This window comes from Prinia subflava, chromosome 10, assembly GCF_021018805.1.
Source record: "Prinia subflava isolate CZ2003 ecotype Zambia chromosome 10, Cam_Psub_1.2, whole genome shotgun sequence".
NCBI classification, from domain to species: Eukaryota; Metazoa; Chordata; class Aves; order Passeriformes; family Cisticolidae; genus Prinia; species Prinia subflava.
The window spans coordinates 29368767-29388959 of NC_086256.1; the positions used below are offsets into that span (position 1 = coordinate 29368767).

At 50.8% G+C, this 20193-nt stretch overlaps 1 protein-coding gene across 1 annotated transcript in view; it reads left to right on the forward strand.

Annotated features, from left to right (window-relative positions):
- Positions 1-19154, forward strand: part of PRRX1 (paired related homeobox 1) — a 36496-nt gene extending 17342 nt beyond the window's left edge. The window contains exons 2-4 of the mRNA XM_063406659.1: positions 12625-12800; positions 13718-13899; positions 18096-19154. Of these exons, the coding sequence (XP_063262729.1) occupies positions 12625-12800; positions 13718-13899; positions 18096-18234 (497 nt within the window). The 3' untranslated portion in view covers positions 18235-19154. The remainder of the gene's footprint in view (positions 1-12624; positions 12801-13717; positions 13900-18095) is intronic.
- The last annotated feature ends 1039 nt before the right edge of the window (positions 19155-20193 follow it).

Sequence of the window (20193 nt, forward strand, 5' to 3'; positions counted from 1 at the left end):
TTGGCTGATCCCGCTGTGCATGAAGAGCTCTGAGTGGCACAGCTGTGGCAAAGCTCTCCCCTCTCCCCAGCCCAGTAAGGACTCACAGACACGATTTCAAGCCGTGTGACAATTCCTGGCCTTGCAGGGGCAGGGGTTAACTGGTGCAGTCTGGGATTTACAGTGCTGGAGGGGCAGGCTGCATGCCACGGGCTGCACTGCTTTTTGCTGCCTGCAAAAAGAGCTCCTTTTCCCCTCTCTTCTCTGTTGGTGATGCACAAGTCCTGTGGATTGTTACATCTCCTTCCAGGACAAGGTAAACAAAGGGTGTCTGCCCAATAAGCCCCTCTCTCTGTAGGTGTGGGGAAGGAAACAAAAAAGCTCTTTCCAAGCAGAGGGACGAGAATGTTTTACAGCAAACCAAGCAGGCTCCAGGTTTGTGGCAGGAAAACGCAGCTCAGGCTGACCTCTCTGGAGCCCTCTTTGAGAGCCAGGCTGGAGGTTGTTTCTGGACTGGAATCGCTGTCACTTTTTCCAGGTTAACTAAAGATAGCCCGGGTGCAGTGCAGGCAGCCAGTGACGGCCTTTCCCTTCACGCCCGCGTGGACACGGCACTCATCCTGAGCAAACACCAGCGAGGATTCCCAGATCTGAGCTCTCCTTTTCCAGAGCCAGAGTGGGAAAAAGTTGGAGAGCCTGAGGAGTTTGGTGGCAGAGCTCTTTCCTCCTCCCGAGGAGGTGGGAATAATCCAGGGACCAGGGAAGGGAGGCTGCCTTTTGTCCTGGCTCGTGGCTGAGTTGTGCGGGATCAGGAGGTGATGGAGCTCCCAAACCTCCACGCTGTTGACCTCAGTCTATCCCAGCTGACCTTTCCAGCCCAGAGGAATGGGATGCTTCCCTCATATTCCTCCTTAACCTAATGAGCTGTGGGGCTAATGAGCTCGGGGTATCCCTGCAGCCTGCTCAGAGCTTAGCAGGCCCCTTGCAGAAATCGGCTCCCTGCGCCCCAAGCCCTGTGGCTGAACTTGGCACAAGTGGGCTGGAGGGTTGGGGAGAGGGATGTCACCAGTCCCAAACCAGGCAGCAGCCTCCTGAGAAGGGGCAGGGAGTGCTGAGTTCCCGCTCCCCCCTGAACCGGCAGCTCGTGCCGAGCATTGTAGCCGAGCGTGTTTGCAGCGTTTTATGGGGCATAATCTGTTGTCATCAGAGCCCATGGCAAATTCCGTACTTTCTGCAGCTGAGGCTAAATGGGCCTTTTGAAGGTTGTAATTTCTCGTTTAACCGATGCCAGTTGCGAATACTTTGTGTTGAGGAATAACCCCTTAGTGCCAAATAAAACACAGTGGAAGTCTGTGGCGTGTTTTTCGGCGTATTGTTAGTTACGGCCCTCCTGACAGAGCACATTCTATGCTGAAGATAAATGCTCGGGAGTCTCTTGCCAATTTATGTCCGAAAGGGCTTTTCTTGGATGTCCTCCTCTCTGTGGAAAATGCTTTTCTGTTTTTCCAGCAAACATATAATGAGCTGTGCTTAAAAGAAAAAGAGGGCCTATTTCAGGACCAGCCCGTTGTGCTTTAGTTCTCTCCCAGCTGGTTTGGGGTTCTTTGGGTCATTGTCACACCACGCTGCATGGCAGTGGTCTTTGTGTAGCAATTTGCATGTCCCAGGACCTGTGTGGGGGATGTTTCACCCACCCTGCACCATTCTGGAGTGTCCCTCGTGCCTGGCATGGAGCGACATTTGCAGCTGACCTGTACCAGAAGATCCAGGCTCTGTCCAGGCCGCAGGTACAGCTCTTGGCACATCAGGACACTGATGTGGATTCCCCTGCAGGAACTGAATTCAATTTCTGTGACCACAGGGGAGCCTGGAGAGTTGGTGTGAGTGGGCTGGGCTGTGGGGCCAGTCGGAGGATGTGTCCAGAGGCCACGGCCAGGAGCCTCTGGTTCCTCACAGCTGCTCCCTGGTTCCAGCTCAGCATGTCCAGCACCCAGAGAGGGCATTCAGCCTGCCAGCCCTGCCCCCTGCTCTGGGAGATGTGTCCAGAGCTGCAGAGGAAGAGCGAGAGGGAGGAGGCCACCTCTGACAGGGAACCACCTGCACACTTGCTCCTGTCACCAGAGGGCTTGGTGGAGATTTCCTATGGGAAGCTGAAGGCTCTTGAGGTTCCTGTGAGCAGCCAGGGGCAGCTGAGCTTGCTTTCCTAGGGATGGGGGGATTTCAGAAGTCCTCTGGGGGGAGAGGGATGCTGCTGGTGAAGCAGAGAGAAAGCCCATCCCATGGGTGCTCCTGTCTCAATCCCAGGTGTGGGGTTGTGGGCCAGGAGGTCAGCGAGGCTGAGGGAGGGTCTGCCCTGCAGCACTGGGGTGATCTGAGGATCTGTGCCCTGCTGGCCCTGGCAGTGGCTGGGAAATGGGGCTGCAGGACTTACAAATACACCAGCCATCATTTGTGCATGCAGCTGAAATGAAACAGCTGCTCTATGTACCTTTACACCACACACTGAAAGTGGTTTTGTTACTTGCTGTAACTTGGTTTGTTACTTGTTTTTTTTTCTGTGCTGTGAAGGTCAACAGCATGAACGTAATGCCAGTGCATCCCACTTGTGATTTATTTGGAGGCGATTTGCTTTTTGTCTGCACCCCTCTAAGCACGGGGCTGCTGGATGTGTTATGGGCAAAGAAACAGTCGACAGTCCACCTCTGCTCCAGGGCCAGATGGAATTTCCATGTGCTTTTTGACCTACACTAGCCCTGACACACGTTCCTCTGGCTTGCTCTGGGGACCTCTGACGATGGAGAAATCTGTAACTCACACTGATCACCCCTGCAGCCTTGAGTCTTGTGGAAGGTAATTTGCTTATTTCAGTGTGGCTTTGATGTAGATGGGTTTAAATCTTCACTTCCATACGGTGTTCAATGTGGCCCCGAGGCTCGGCTCTCTCTAAATATTCTCATTGTTTTTCCAGTGGAAAACATCACCTAACTCCCAAAGGTTTTGCTGAGTAGTATTTTTATTATTTGGAGAACATTTTTTCCTACATTTCCATTGCAATTCATATTGACATATCAGTGTTTCTTGGCTTAAAAATACTATGTACTCAATTTACTTTATTTTTACTGTAATTGTTACCAAAAAAAAAAAAAAAGAAATAATAAATTATTTTGCCAGAGGGCTGATAAAGAAAATCATAAGATGTTTTCCTGCGTATGTGGAGAAATCTGTTTAAAAACTTCTCATTAAACATAATGGCATTTCTGGACATGAGTAAGGAAGTTTGAAAAAGTGCCCATGCTAACAGGCTGGGGGACAGGAATTTCTGTATTTGACAGGCTGGATATGAGAAGGATGCAGCACTGCAAATTCGGCAGCACAGCCTTGCCAATGTGTCTAGACAGCCCATCTCTATGGGGGAGAGGAAAGCTTATTTCTTGGAGCTGCTCCAGTGAGACCAGACCACTCCTGGTCTCCTTTATCCATGGAGACTTTCCATCCAGGCCTGGGGTTTGTGCTGAGCTGGCTCAGCCCTCGCTGCCCGGTGGCTGATGATGCACGTGAACTGATCTGAGAGAGCCATCCAACCTTTTGCTGGTCTTGAGATGCTCCTGTGTTAGGTGAGGATGTGGCTGGTCTGGCAGAGGGTGTGATTCATTAGCTAGAGCCCTTTAAAGGCTTAAATTGTGATGAATTTTGCTAGAACAGCAGCAGCTCTCTGCTAACCCTGCACCAGACCAAATGCAGTGTTCCATGGCTGAGGTGTCCCACATTTCTGCACAGGTCCCCTAAATTGTCCCATCCTACAGGTTAGAGTATCTGACATTTCAGGTTAAGGGCAGGGATAAACAGATATCCTATAATACATTCATCACCTGGAGGCAGAAATTAGTACTCCGTATTAAGGATTGTCATTTCCAGCTTATCCCTTGTGTGCCTCAATTCACAGGAACTCTCATAATCATTATTTTGCCTCCTCTGCTGGGAGTTGTGCTTTTCAAACTGCGGTGAACTCTGCAAAGGCAGGCTTTCCATTCTTCAGCTTTTTGATTTCAAATTTCTGGATGATTGTTCGGCTCTGGCAAGGAACCATTTAAAATACATTCCAAAATATTCATCATTCCAGCAGGCTAGGAAACATAAGATGTAGCAATTTATTAGCTAATGTGAAATGCATTTGCTGTCCAGAAGAGGCAAAGGATGGAGGTGGGTTTGAGCCTAATTTCCCTCTGCATCCTGCAGAGCTGGGGTGTGGAGCATCCTGGAGCCAGTGGTCTGTCCCATCTGCCTTCCTGTTTTGCTGTCCAACAAAAATGTCCCAGACACCCAGCAGCAGCCTCATCCCATCTCCTTGTCCCTTCTCCTTAGAAGAGCAGGTTTTCATGGTGGTCCTGGGAAAGGAGAAAGTTGTTTTGAAGTGGCCCTACCTGCTCTGATCCCTTTGCTTCCTGCAGCAGCTGTTAAGGTCCTTCACCCCCCACCCGAGGTGTGTGCTCTTGGTCGGGATGCTCAGCCCTTGCAAAAGGCAGGTGGGCTGGATGCTGAGAGCCAGGCTCAAGTTATGTTATTTCTGGACCTTGGATGCCATCGTTTTTCCAGTTGTGATCAGGAGGGACCCATAAAATCCATTAGCGGTAAAAAAATGGGTTTCTAAGTGAAGCCGTGCAGCGGCTCCAGTCCAGTTTGCTCGGGAAGTGGTGGTCCAATTTCCTTGAAACACATTTGTTCCTGGATGCTAATGAAAGGGGAGCACAGCCTTTGGAGAGCTCACTCCCATGTTCTCGCTGCCGTTTGCACCTCCCCTCTCCCGGCCCGCGGCGCCCTGTGGTCCTGGCACGGCCGTTCCATGCCCTGCAGTTTGGAGTCCTGGATATTCCAGGAACACACAGATGAAATATCCATTGGGAGCAGTGCTCCTGCCTACCCGAGGAGCCAGCTGGAGTGTGCATCCCGCTGGTCACCGCCAGTCTGTTTGCGTGGGTCCCACGTACCAACAACGCCGTCCAAGTGAATTTCCAGATCCCGTCGGGGTTGGATCATGGCACTTCCCAGCAGCACGAGCGGAGACATTGGTGGAGCCTCTCAGCTTGAGTCAGTCTTTCCCCGTGAAAGGAGCTTGCTGGGGAAGGTTTGCAGACTCTCGTGGCTGCCATGGCGTTTCGAGATGGGCCAGCTGAAATGCCAGGTGGTTCATCTGCAATGGATCTATGGACTGGAAAAAAATCCCCCCCAAAGCACCTCCTCTCTGTCTTAACAAAAACCCTTTCTTTTTTCTTCGCCCACTCCCCTGTCTATTTTTGCTATTCAGCTTGTTGCAAAAATATCTGTTTTTCCATATATGAAAGCTGTTCTTGCTGAAGTTCAAGAGGATTTTTGCCACTTTTTCTAAATGCAAGATTAAATTTATTAAAAGCAGTGTTGCCCAGAGTTCAGGTGGGCAGCCAGTGCCAGATCTTCACTTCATGGCTTCCACCTGTTCATGATTCATGGCAAGCTACAGGCCTGGGGCGTCACCTCTGTACATAAAGAGAGGGGACAGTAGGAAAATCCAACAGGGGAGCAGGTGGAAATGTTACCATGTGCCTTTTGCATAAGGTGTAAACCCAGTGACCTCACTCCAGGGGGATATGAGTGTGGAAAACAGACGAGTAACCTGTCCTGTCCTGATTGCAGTGGTGCTTGTTGTTACTGTGTGAGGCAGCTTGTGGGGTAAATCCAGGGCGATGTGGGTGTTGGCCTTCCTGACACCTCAGTCTGCTCCTGCGTGGAAAGTGTTAACTGTGGTCAAGTTGAGTGCAGTGGTGGCTCTGAAGGGCACGGATGGAAGGAGCTGGTGTGCTGGTTTGGAGTACACCACGTGTGCATGAAAGGGGACAGTGTCCCACAGCTTTTCAAGTCTATGGAGGAGGGAAGGGAAAGGGTGCTGGACAGGAGAGGAGAAAATTTTGTTTGTCTGTTTTTTTTCTGGAATGGACTGGGGCAGGGAGGGGATCAAGAATGTAGAGAGGCGTCTTTGGGAGTGAGAAGACACCGATGGAGCAGGGCGGAGGTTGGGAAGATCGATGTGTGCTGAATTAATGCCATTCCTAAGATGAAACACCAGGACACATGGCACGGGAAGGGAGCTGATGGGAAGAGGAGTTGGAAGTTAAACCCCTGACCTTGCAAAGCCGTGAGCTGACACGTGTTTCTCTGCGCCAAGCACTGCTCCAGGAGTGAGGGAGGGGCTGTGGAGGCTGCGTGGCTCTCAGGAAGGGCTGGAGGTGGCACCGTGGCACACGGCGCTGTGCTGGGACATTCAGGGTGTGATGCTTTGGGGCGTGCTTGGCTGGCACAGCTCTGCGAGTGCATTTCTGCCCCTCTCTCGTGGGTCAGTGTCTCCGGGGCGTGGGGCTGATCTGAAGGGGGGACACGGGGGAACTCAGCCCCCTTGGATCCCATCCCCTCCTGAGCCTGCTCCGTCCCCCCTGCTGGATCTCCGCCACGGCCTGGTGGTTTGGTCTCTTTGTCAGTTACAAAGTGCAGTCTCACAGAACATGATTTGCCGCTGGCAGGCTTTTAAATACATGTGTTTGCTTTTGATTATGTGTGTTGTTTTTTGGGGTTGTTTTTTTTTTAATTAATTTTCCAAGGATCAATGTGGTAATGCATATAAAAATTACAATATGTAAAACAAAGTATAAAAGCATACAAGGAATTCCAAACACATAACATACTGTGCCTCGGAGCTTATGAGATCCATACAGTGCTTATTGTATTATGGGAACACTCTGACCCCAAGACCCGTCGGAAAGGCTTGTTAGAAGAGCAGGACTCAGCCATGTGCCTTATGAGCTGTAGGATGCCCAGAAGGAAAACCCTAGTGAATAAAAAAAGCAGAACTGTTGCAGCAGAGCTCAGACTGGTCTGTGGGATGTAGGGGGACTTTCCGTGGCTTTGTACCAATTTCTGGAGAAGGATGTAAACTTCTGCCCCCGCAAACGTTGTTCTCCCAATAATTAACACTTAATGTTAAGCCTTTCCAGGGAGACTCTCTGGATTTCCATGGGATCATGATTACCCTTTGTTTTTTCCCCAAATATAATTTCTTCTGTCAGCTCCAGCAAGTGGGAACACTGACATGGATAGGGAGGGCTCACATCTTAGCTGCTGTAACTGCCCATGTGCTCTACAGGTTGCCACCAGATGAGAGGCAGCACACCAGAGCTGAAACCACCCTGGAAAGGAGTTCTGGCTTACTTGTGCCTTAGGATAGGGCACTTGGCTTCTCGTGCTGCCCTGTCTGTGGGTCAGGAGCAGGGCAGGTTAGAATTTTAGTGGGACTGGATCCCTGCAGACCCACAAAAGCGCAGAGCAGAGGGAAAGCCTCTGCACTCAAGTCCCCAGTGCCTGGTAAGTCTGGGTGAGGACTCTTTGCATGCTGGAAACTATTTTCAGGAGCTTGGAGGTGTCTACAGACTCTGCACCTGGAAGGTGACAACCCCAAGGCCTCGTTCCAGGTGCCAAGAGTCACTGACTGTGCTGTGCCTCCAGTCCCACCTGGGAATGTCTCCTTTGGCCACGGTGCAGGTGGGAGGTCCCTCTGCTCGAGCCACTGTCCTGCGGGAGGCCAGTGAGGCTTCATCCTGCACCCTGGCGAGGCTGTGGCTGTGCAGGACCTTGGCAGGTCCTGGCAGGCAGAGCCAAGTGCAACAGGAGAGCCAGGGCAGGGCTGTCCCTGCAATCCACGCAGCAGATGTTCCCAGCTCCGTAATGATCTGTAATTGTTCGTGTGCAGGCAGCTAAAAGTCACCCTGATAGGTTCCACATTGCAGACCCTTGGGAGAGGAGCTGCCCTAGCCCCACGGGTGACACTGAAAATGTGCATGTGTTCCTGTTTAATGTTAAAACTCAGGTTTGGTATGAAAAATTTGGTGTCGCTTTCCTGAAGCTTCATGCTCATGCACAGAACTGCTTATTATTTATGTGCAAAACTTGAACCTGACTGCGAGATAATCACAAGAGATGGCTCTTAAAGGAAACAAAGTATCTGCTTCTTTCTTACATTATTTTTTTTTCTGTGTTCCTGGTGCTCTTAACAAGACTGGAACTTTGGATGCTTGAATTTTCTGTTTAATTGAAATAATTTCAACATTAAGATAGTGCAGAAAACCCCCCAAATATACAGCAGAGATTAGGAAAAAAAAGCTCAGCTGGTGTTGTGTAATGACAGGAAAATGATAGTTCAAAAATGTCTATAGTCTGACCTGTACTCACAAATAAAAACCTGCTGTTATCCCTGTTGTACAGCTGGGCTCGGTGTTGCTGCTGTACTGAAGTACATGAGTTATTAGGCATCTCCTACCTTAACATATTTACTTTTCTGTTAAGTGTTATCTGCATTCCATATTGCCTACATTTGTGATGGCTGCTGGGGGGTGCTTGCACCTTCTCCGTGTAGCATTTGTGTGCCCCAAAGTTAAACCTCGTTTCCATTCAAAAATTCCTTGTGCACAGAAATAGGCGTGAGCTGGAGTTCGTTCTCTCCTGGAAGGTTTTAGAAAGACACTTCAGGCAGCTCTGAGCATGAAATCTTATCCATTTGTGCCCCCTGCCCCTCTTCAGTCCCTGCTCACAAGGACAGTGGATGCTGCTGCTGGAGCACAAGCTCCCAGTGCCCTCGGGAGGAGCAGGGTGGAAAATCGTGAGCCTTGTCTCAGATCAGTGGGGCAGGGCTCTCTCACCGCGTGGATTTTGTTGTGTTCCCATTCCTCTGCTTGGAGCCTTGTTTTAGCTTTGATTACACGTTTTGAGTCTGGCTTTTGGTTTTGGATTTTTTATGATGCCAGCTGTCAAAGCTGCCTTGCACCCGAAGTCTTGCAGTGTTTTGGAGGGAGGTAATGGATCGAAAGCAAAGCAGAGCATGAGTAAAACCGGGCTGGGAGTGTGTGATGGGCTCTAAACTGGGTGGCTGATGCTGGGGAGAGGAGCCTGCCCAGAGCTGGGGGAACACCCAGGAATATTTCTATTCGAGTTTCATGAAATTGAAGTTTAAACCAAATAAAAAGCTCTGCTCCTTTCCCTTCTGTTTTCCCTTTTCCTTTCTTTTTCCACCAATTTGAATAAAACTTTCTCTGGCTTGCAGTATTTTTTGTATTTTAAGAGTTTTGAGTTGTTGCCTTCTTAATTTATAGTGGATTATTTGTTTCACTGTGAGATCATTTGTCTTGCTTGTTTTTAAATCTGTGCTCAAACATCAGCTTCTTATTTAGAAGGCTATTTTGAAAATAAGGTGATTCCTTATTTTCTTCCGGGAATCCTTTCTCAGTTTCCAGTTTCTATGACTGATGTTGACAAATCTTCCCTGCCTTACCGTACATTATACTGTGGTTAAGTGTCTGTGTCCCTCCCTTAATTAAATCCAATTGTTTACTTTCTATTTGGATCCAATTAATGAACCGTAATAGCTGGTTCTGGACTAAATGGAACTGGTCAAAATTTTCCAAACTGCCCAAACAATGTACATCCCATCTGGAAATTAGCTTTTGTTCTGACCTGGAATGAATGCAAGTATGCACAAGCATTCCTGCAAATTGCAAATCTGAAATATGCTGCGGTTGTAAGTATTGATGAAAAAAATACCAATCTTGGAACTCATACATAGGCATTTTGTTCTCAACTCTGATCTGTTGGGTTTTTTTAATGCATTTTATTTTCAGTGTGGCATCCCAAGAGGAGCTGCCTGGTGGTGCCCCAGCAATAGTTACAGGCACTGGGACAGACACTGTGAGTGAGGAGAATAGATTGGAGTGTCTGCAATGGGGATCTGCCTCGCTGCAAGAAGGAAAAAGGATAGGATAATTCATGCTGAATCATTTAGGAGCACTCAAAAATGCTTTGGTGCACTTGTGTGTGACACCAGGACTTGCATGTTCTGGGGGAATGTAGGAATAACACAGGAAAACGCAAATGTGGAAACAGGAAATGTAGTCCCCCAGCCCAGCATGGAAGGTTGGGGTTTGGCAGTGAAATTCCCAGATTTTCCAGCATTGGGTTCCTGAGAGCAGAGCACTCGTTTTGATCTCTCTGCAAGGCACATTTGCAAGCTACTCTTGAGAACGCTGCACGTAATAAAATTTTTCTGATTGAAATAACGTTGACGAAAGACTTCTGACCCACCTAAAAAGCTTTAGTGCTGTTTTCCTCTCTCTCCTCTCCGTTTCTGCTGACTCCATTCACTGATGCTGTCAACACTGTTTAGGAATGCCATTTTTCAGTGTTTGGCGTTGTTTCCTGATAAAGAAATAATGGCAGAGAAGAAGAAATACCCTGCTGACGTGCTGGAGGCAGCCGGGGAGCGCTGTGAGCAAGGTGGCATTTGCAGGCAGGCTGGGTTTAGGTGTGTGCAGTCCCTGATTAGCAGTTTGTAACCAGCAAGACACGAGGATTGACCAACCCCGTGCTGCTCTGGATTAATATCCTGTTGTTATCTTTCCTCCCCTGCTACCCAAGCTGCTCCAGCAGACACTTGGATCTTGCGCCGTTCCAGAGGTGCGGCAACAGGAGATGCCAAAATTCTGAAGCCCCCTGTGCTTTGGTGTCACCTCCATGCAGCTCTGTCCTGGAGAAGGGGGGTGACTGCCATCCCTGCTGCGTGCCAGCCCAGGCTGGGGGTGCTTTGGGCAGTGTGACCCAGCCGTGAGTCACCCAGCAGGGACACGTTCCGTCCCTGGCCCCGGCTGCGTTGGGGCGCAGTAATTCCGAGGTGAGCCGTGACTCACCGGCATCTCGCTTTACTGGGAGGAAACCAGGCAAACTGCTGACGTGCTTGGCAGGGGGAATTCTTGTTCTCCGCTGTTTTACAGGCTTTGGCCCTTCTTCTTGCTCCCCAGAGGGATGTGCTCACCCTTCCTCACGTGTAGCTGTCGCACAGGATCGAGCAGCGGCCAGACGGCCTCGGGCTCGTGTTCCCTCCAGCCAGGTGTTGTCTTCTGGGCAGAGACTGATGCTTCAGAGGCCTGGATGGGATTCTGAGGAGGTCCCAAAGCCTCTTACTGATTTGTCCATACACTCCACATAGGCAGGGTTTTGATTAGAAAACAGCATGAAATGGGTAACTCCAAAGGAGGCCGTGTTGGCCTCTCCAGCAGCTGCTCTTGCAGCGTTTGTGGCGTTTGGAGGGACGTTCGTGCCCCGAGGCTCGTTTGCTGTGTTGTGTGGTGCACAGCAGCACAGCTGTGCCAGCAGAGCCAGGGGGAAATAGCTGACCCCTTTTGAGAAGGGTTTGGGGATGAGTCAAGAGAGGGGCATGCAGGGTTTGTCTCCTTCTTTATAGGGGGTGAACCCTGTGACGGCGTTAAGCCCCCTGGCAGGGAGAAACGTGTGCAGGGGGTTCTGCACAAGCAGCAGTTAAATCCCATCCCTCTGCTCCACTGCTGAGCTGACAGGTTCACCTGTAGCCCTGCTTTAATTCCTGTGGGCCTTTATTTTTCTTGCACATTCCTGCCTCTGCCAGTCCGTTCCCAGCTCAGCTTTATAACTCGGTGTGCCTGTTAAAAACTGGTCCCCAAGCACTTCCTCTCGGATATGGGAATACCAAGGGCATATTTTTGCACCCAGGAATCCCCAGGCTGGAAAGGAGCCTTCTGGGGATCATCAGGCTGTTGGAGGAGGATTAGGGATGGAGGCACTGTAAACCTGAAGGAATTTGAAAACCCTACTTTAATTTAAGAGGAATGTCCTTTTGTTCCCAAATGGATGGGCCTTGCTCCAAAGGTGTTCAGGTGCAGTAACTGGTACCAGATGGGCTGTGAAGAGCAACACAAACGGGTGGTGAGGACAACAACTGCAGACTTTCATTTCCTTGTCAGCCCCTCCCTGTGCCTTACACACCCCCTAGAGAAGAAGGGGATAAGAGGAGCTGTCAAGCCCTGGGACTCTCAGTGTGGCACTGTCACCTGGGCCAAGCTGTGCAGTGATGAACTTAGAATATGATTCATGAGCTTGTGCATTTTTATGGATTCAGGGATCAATACACTTTAATGCTGACGTGAATATTGGCTCAGTCCCCCCAGGGTAATGTGGATTTTTTGGTGGCACCTCACACACACTGGTGTAATCCAGATGTATTGATTAATTTCTGAGGTACAAAACAATGCGTGCTCTTATTTGTTGTTCAGCACCTTGCTGGGCTCGGCAAGGCAAGGAGGATGCTGCAGAGGGCACAACTGCTCCTCACTAACAATATCCAACATGCTCTTACCCCAGAGAGCTGTACTATGTCCCAGAAAGAGCAGTCCTTGGAAATTTGAAGCCAAGAGCACAGGGTTTTGGGATTCTTTGCCATCAGAAAAGATTTCCAGGATTGTCAGCAATGGGGAGATGCATTTGGGGCTTTTTTCAGCCTCAGAGATAGGGAAGCTGAGATCTGGGGTAGCTTGAGGGAGCTGGTACAAGTCTTATGCAGTGGAATTGAAAAATAAATGCTTGGGATCAGTGCACTTTCCACCTCCTCTTCATGTGGGGACTAACACAGTGTGGTTACTGTGTGGGACTGAAATCGTGCAAGCCCCTTCCTAAGCCCTTTCCCTCTTGAAACCACTGAGGTCGTTCACCCCGTGGCTGTGGGCTCGTAGTTTTCTCACTTTTCACATCCCCAATTGTCTCTCCTAGATGATCAGCTGAACTCAGAAGAGAAGAAGAAAAGAAAGCAGAGGAGGAACAGGACTACCTTCAACAGCAGCCAGCTGCAGGCACTAGAGAGGGTCTTTGAGAGGACACACTACCCCGATGCCTTCGTACGGGAAGACCTTGCACGCAGAGTCAACCTCACTGAAGCCAGAGTTCAGGTAAGCCCAGCTCACACCGTGCACACTCCCCTGGGGGACCATCAGGCTGCTCCAGCAGGGCAGCAGGAACCCTTGAGGTCTGTGTGGCACACAGGGTCACTGAGCTCCTGGCTCTGCTGCATTGCAGCCCCAAGCACACCATGCCGTGACGGAGACCGCCAGGCCTGACCTGCCACCCCATCCACCACCTGCCCAGCCAGATGTGTCCACAGGGCTCGTTCATGGCCAACGTGTTGGATGCTCAGGCTGCTCACATCATCTTGAGCCCTCAGCTTGCAGGCCTGCACCTCCCGAAGGGCAGAGCAGGCCATGGTGTGTTGCACAGCACTGCCAGGACTCGCTGCCACCCGCACAGGACAGACCCGTGTCCCTCAGGGCTTTACGGGAGCAGGCACGGGGTGATCTCCCCCTGGGGTTCTGAGGGACAGGCTGGGGAGCAGGCACGGGGATTGTCTCACCCCTGGGGTTCCCAGGACAGGCTGGGGAGCAGGCACGGGGATTGTCTCACCCCTGAGGTTCCCAGGACAGGCTGGGGAGCAGGCACGGGGATTGTCTCCCCCTGGGGTTCCCAGGGCCAGGCTGGGGACCAGGCACGGGGATTGTCTCACCCCTGGGGTTCCCAGGACAGGCTGGGGAGCAGGCACGGGGATTGTCTCACCCCTGGGGTTCCCAGGACAGGCTGGGGAGCAGGCACGGGGATTGTCTCACCCCTGGGGTTCCCAGGACAGGCTGGGGAGCAGGCACGGGGATTGTCTCCCTGCTGGGGTTCCCAGGACAGGCTGGGGAGCAGGCACGGGGATTGTCTCACCCCTGGGGTTCCCAGGACAGGCTGGGGAGCAGGCAGCCCTCACAGCACCCGCAGGGCACAGGGCACAGGGCACGGCCCAGCAGTGACAGCGCTCTGTGCTCCCTCACAGGTGTGGTTCCAGAACCGCCGGGCCAAGTTCCGCCGGAACGAGCGGGCCATGCTGGCCAGCAAGAACGCCTCCCTGCTCAAGTCCTACTCGGGGGACGTGACGGCCGTGGAGCAGCCCATCGTCCCTCGCCCCGCGCCCAGACCCACCGACTATCTCTCCTGGGGGACTGCCTCGCCCTACAGGTGAGTGAATAACCCTGCTGGGCATCCCAGTGCTCCTCGGACAGCTCTGAGGTACCCACAGGGACAACTGCAGGGTGCAGCAGCCCGACATCCCACTGGTTCTCCTCACCTCTTCCCACCCCATCTCCTTGCCAGCTTTGCCGTGTGGTCCTGGCTCGGCATCATTGTGTCTTTCTGGCAGCTTCTTTCCTCTCTCTGCAATTCAGGAAGTTTCAAAAGAGGCTCAGGTAGAAATACCTGGAAGCAGAAGGTTTTCCCTAGTGCATCTGGTTTATAGCAAGGAGGAAACCCTTCCATGGGGCACGGATCCGGGGAGGGCAAGGTCAGAGCCCTTGGGGAGGCTCAGCCACCCCGCAGTGTCCAGAAGAGGGAGATCTGTTGCTGTCGCACGGCAGTCACTGCTTGGGATGCCAGGAAGGGCTGGGAACTCGCCTCATCCCTGTGGAGCAGTGCTCAGCACCGAGCTGGTGAGCAGTTTTATTGCCTGAGCACAAGTGTGTGTGTGAATGTTGCGCTGTGGTTTGCCTGCATTAAGGGCCAGGCTGGTGTTCAGGGTCCACCTCCCGTGGTCAGTGCTGCAAAAGGGATGACAGGAAAGGAGATGGACGTGGCAAGCCCAGTCTCAGAGGATCTGGGATGTCTGTGCCCATCACAGGCCTCCCTGTCCTCTCCGTGCCGTTCCTGGCTCTGCAGGAGCTGGGTGTGGATCCACAGGATGTGTTGGTTTGTGGGGAGCCAGCTGGCTCACAGGCAGTTACAAATGAGCTTGGCGGGTGTTTTTTAGCACAGTGGCTCCATTGTTGGTCAGGACCATGAACCTCTGGCTGGATTTCTTCCTGTTCATCTGACCTGGTCACTGCCAGCTTCCCAATGCCTTCCAGGAGCCACCCCATGCACAGGACCTCTCTTGTTGGGTCACCTTGACCCTCCTTTTGCTCCAAGCATTGTTTTCACACTAAGAGCTGCAAACACATGGTCTTCCTGTTTGTTGCTTCAGTCCCATGGGGTCCTCCTCATCCACCCTACTGTATCTCCAGAAGAACAAGTCATAGATCCACCCACTCCAGATATGGAAAAGGATGCTTTTGGTGACCACCAGCTTCATCTTAGAAATGGCCCTTATCCTTTGGATTTTTTTTGGTTTTGTTTTTGTTTTGAGGACTGCTCTCTGTCAAAATCCCTCTTTCTGGGGTTAAGGCTTTCTCCCTGTGAAGTGTTCCTTGGTGTAGCATTCAGGAGGTGAGATCAGGGAAGGGAAGCGAGTTCCTTCCCCACCCCAGTGAGACTGCACTGGTCACAGCAGCAGATCCCTACTGAATGCTCATGGCTTATTTCTACCTCTCACACTTTTAAAAAGAGACCATCCCTTCCAAGATGTTGTTTACTCAGGGGGCTTCATTATCACTGCTGGGAGAGGACCAGGCAAAGGTAACTGCCAGGGACACCCTGGGAAGGGCTGTCTGAGGTCACTTGCAGCACCTGCCATGTGCTAATGAGAACAGGGGAGAAGGGACAGCCTCAGGGATGGTTTGTCAGCCCCTCAGGCCCAGGCTGTGCCTATCCACCATGCAAAGACACATCTTCCCCTGGTCCAAGCCGAGATGTTTCAGCAAGGACATTTGCAGCTTACACATCAAAGGAGGCTGGAGTGCCACCCTCCCTGCACTGGCAGAGGAGCACAGCAGCTGCTTTTCCACTCTGTGGGATGCTCAGGACCCTCAGACACTCCCTGCTGCCCAGCTTTCCTAATCCTACTGATCATCTCCTGGCAATCACATTCATCTGAAAGGGCCGGGCTGTGGCAGCCTCGTGAAAGCTTTGCAGTAAGGTGGTTCAGATATTGGACCCTTGGTGGAACACTGCTGAAACCCTCCAGCCATGAGGAGTGTTTGCATGGCCCTCTGCCCCCTCCCCATCTTCCCAGCAGTGCTGGGCCAGCCCTGGTTAACAGCCACTCCTGGGGAGGGCCCGGAGCTGCATGGCCAGGGCTGGTTTTACTCTTAGATCTGGGAAAAGTTTTCAATCTGTGTGTTTATTCTCCAAATACATGCAGCCACAGGTCAACCAAAGCTATTTGCAGATCTCTGTCACCCAGACAGCCAAGTAGATACTATTATTTTTTTGAAGCTGAAAAATGTTTTGCTTAGGCATTTTTTTAGAGTAGGTTCCTAAGAAAACAAGACTGGCAGCCCACACTTCCCACTCCAGCAACCTTTGACTCCACGGGCCACTGAAAACCTTATTTGAAAGAAGGATTTTAGGCCTCAGAAACATGATGCTCCTCTGTGTTTCATGAAAGCAGGCAGCCAAGTGGAGGAAGGAGATTTTTCTCTGCCTCCGTGGGGTGGAGGGAGGGGGCAACAGGGTGACTTCAACCCTTGTTAGAGCCTGGAAGTCTCTGGAGCAATGCTCAAACTATTCTGGTGTTTGGACACAGCTTTCTCGTGCAGTGCTCCTGATGGAATAACTGGATGAAAGAAAGCACTTGTGGAGATTTTTGGTTTAGCAGGGATTTGACTTGGCATCAGTAAGTGAAATCACCTTCCCCACACCTCTGGGGAGCTGGGAGCCAGAGGCTTCCTGGAGTTTCAGCCCAGACTGGGCCAGCAACCTGGTTTTGAATGGGGACAGTTTACACCCCTGACTGAAAACTCCTGTTTTATCTGGTTTAGAGAACCCTCGAAGGTCTCCAAATTTCTTCCAGCTCAAAAACATGGCAGAGATGCACCCTGTGGATACAGATGGGTATGGGGGCTTGAGTAGCCACCACCTTTACACCCTGTGGGGCTTTGTACCCTCCTGCAGGCACTTGGCTTCTCCCACTGCTGCTGACTTAGGGGTGAGGGAAGAACCAGCCCAGCCATGGAGAGGGAGCTGAAGGGATGCAGCTGGTTGAGAAGAGCTCCAGAAACACACATCCACATGTTCTGGGTGCTGGTGAAATGCAGATATCCCCTGGTCTGTATCTCCTGCAGACTGCGGGTTCACAGGGCACTGGGTGGCAAATAAACTCCTGGGAGGTCAGAAATGCCAGCAGTACCTCTGGGTGAGCAGGCACAGCTCCAGCCTGGATCTGTGCAGCAGGTGCCCACATCCCTGCAGGGACATTTGCTGTTGCAAAGACATTTCCAGTTGTGGAGGTCAGTGCTGGAAGGTTTTTTTTTTAAAGACAGAAAAAGGAAAAGACAAAAAGGCAAAAAACCCAACCCATCTCAGTTTTTTGGTCTGTGGATGGAGCAGAGCATTTCCCAGAGCCTCAGCTGTGAGCCACCCGGGCAGGCAGATGGGAAAGGTCAGCACCAGAGCTGAGCTGGCCTCCAGCAGAGCATTTGGGGCTTCCTCCTGAACACTCTGTGTTAAACGGGCGCCACTAGTTTGTGGTGCTTTTTAACTGGTTTTGATCTGTGGACTCATGTAAAGGAAATGCAGCAGGTCAAACACTTCACTGGGTTTGGGGGAGTTGGAGGGGGGAGCTGCTTTTCACAGAAACCCGTGGGACACATGGATTGAACAAGTTTCCTAGTGGTCTGGAAAGCAGCTTTGCAGATTTTTTGGTAGGATAAGAAAGGAGTCAGAGATCTTTGTTCAGCCTCTGCTGTCAGAAGTGATGTTTTTCATGAATAAAGTCGCGGTTTAAAGGGAGAAAAAGTGGTTTATGTTTTGGGTTTTTTCCTTCAGCCTTTAGGATATGCTCTTTATAATCAGCTGAAGTTTTGAGGGGAGAAAAATGTGGAAATTTTCATTCCAAAGGGCTGAAACCAGAAAACATCACAATTGTTGAAACGGGTTTTTCCCAGAGTGTTTCTTTAATGTAACATGTGTTTCAGAAGTGACGTGGTTTCACAGGCTGTAAAACCAGCAATTGGTCTCATCAAAAAGACATTGCTTCCAGTGGGAATACTTCTGAGGACAATGGTCTGACTGGCAGGCTGACCTCATTGCAAACCTCTTTGGGTTAGAAAATAGGAAGTGGAAATTTTTCCTGTTGACTTCAACCAGCTTTGGCGCTGGGCGAGTGAACTGCAGCAGCAAGATGTTAAATGGAGGGGTGGTAAATACAGGGGAGTGGTAGTTCCCTGCTGACAGCAGGAGCACACCCCACAGGTGTGGAAAAGCCAGTGTTGAGCCTCTGGTGGTGATTTATGCCGTGGTTTGGAGGCCACGTCTGACGTGATGTTTCTCTTTCCATCCCTCAGTGCCATGGCCACCTACTCTGCCACGTGTACCAACGCCAGCCCGGCGCAGGGCATGAACATGGCCAACAGTATTGCCAACCTGAGACTGAAGGCAAAGGAATATAGTTTACAGAGGAATCAGGTGCCCACAGTCAATTAACGACTGGAGGCAGCTGCCTTGCAGAAGGAGAAAACACAACAGCTCCCGTCCTGCTTCGCAACTTGTCTGTGCTGAAAGAGAAAAAAAGAAAAAGAGAACAACAACAAAAAAAAAAACCATAAAAAGGAAAAAAAAAAAAAAGAAAAAAAGAAGTAAAAAAAGCCAACCCTCACCCAGAACTGAACACGGGGAGCAAACCAAACCTGTGAGTGATAAGGTTCCTCCTTCCTCTTGGGATAATGCCACCGTTTTGTTTTTTTTTTCTCTTGTTATCGTCGGGTTTATTGCTTCTGCTCAATATACTACGAGCTTCTTCAGTAAAGGACACTCTCACCCTTGCTGGTTTCCATTTTTGTACGGGACTGCAAAAAGAAACCTCTGCCAATCCCAGCCCATGGACAAGTCCCACCACCAGCATGCTGAGATGCAAAGCTTGCTCATCTCCCCGCTGCCCCAGCCCACCCTAGAAGAAGAATTTGTTTGGTCACCAATTTCCATGATATCCACCCAGCCCTCATCCCTCCAGTCCCTTGTGCCACAGAGGCAGCACATTCCTATCAGTCTGCCAGAAGTCCATTTAATGCAACAAGATGGATTCCTGCTGTCTGAGCTGCCTGGAAAACCTCCTTGGGCTCTGCAGAGCTCCATTGTTTTGCTGAGTATTCCCAGCACTGCTGCCTCCAAAAGCCAAAGAAGAGAGAAAAGCCAATGTGGGAGTGCAGCAGGGGGATCTCTCTGTAGTGCCAAGAACAGGACTGTCAGGACACTCCTTTCTATGCCTTACACTTTGTGCCACAGGGAAAGGCGTTGTCCAGATGCATTTGTTTTATATATACTGTATATATTTATATATATAAGATAATACATGCAAGCTTGGTTGGTGTTTTTTATTAAACGAAATAAAATCCATTGAAAACGTTTGGGATGTTTGTGCTGCATCCAGGTGGAGCTGTGCATTGAAATTCCAGCCACAGCCTCCCTCACCTTGTCGGAGCTCTCCCCTGCACCCTTGGGCAGCTCTGGAAAAGGCAGCTCACGTCCTCCCATGAGAAACCCCAAAGAAGTGGTGCTGGAGGGAGCCACACTCCTTTGCAGATTTTCCCCATGGGCAGCTTCACAGAACAGAGCCAGGATCTCCTCTGCAGTCAGACTGGTTCCTGTGGCTCTCGGGAATGTGCAGGGATATCCCCAGGGAAAGTCCCTTTAAGCACAAGGGGTGTCTCAGCAGGGAGCATCCCACCAAAGATCCCATAACACTGCTCACTGAGGCTTGCCCTATAACCTTAACCATTTTCCCTACTGCTCTCCTCCCTCTGGGCTCTGGAGACCTAATTAGCACCTAATTGATTTATCTCCATGAAGAGTGGAGGAGATACAGCCCAAAAGGCATTTCTTCCACACAAGCATCCTGAGGAAATTAGGATCTTCCTCACTGCTGGTGGTGCCTGCCCCTCACATTTGGGGGAGAGGGGGTTGGTTTGTGACAAGCAGCACTGGTGTCCAAACTGAGATGGACTTTGCCATGGAACAGCCCCACTGAAGGCAGCAGAGCTACTCCGTGGTCCAGGCTGGACCCTGAGGGAAGGAGAATGAGAATGAGCTCAGTCCTGAGAAATCCTTCTGGCAGAGCAGCTTGGATCTCCATCCTGGTGTTTGCTGCAGACACGCTGGGCATATGCAGATGTCTGACAGTGGTCTTTGATAGTCTAAAGCAGCATGTTGCAGGAAATGAGGAATAAATCTCTTTAAAGTGTAGGTGAAAATTTAACTGGCAGAGGATGAATAGGAATCTATCCAAAATATTTGAGCTAGCACAAGGAAAAAAGCCCCGAATCCAAACTGGAGTAAGTTGCCTGTGATTGTATACATTGCTGCTGGATTTTTTGTTTTCCTCCTTGTGTGGGTATTTTTGAGGGGGAAAAAAAAAACCCTAATTTTGATCAGGACAAAAAGCTGAAA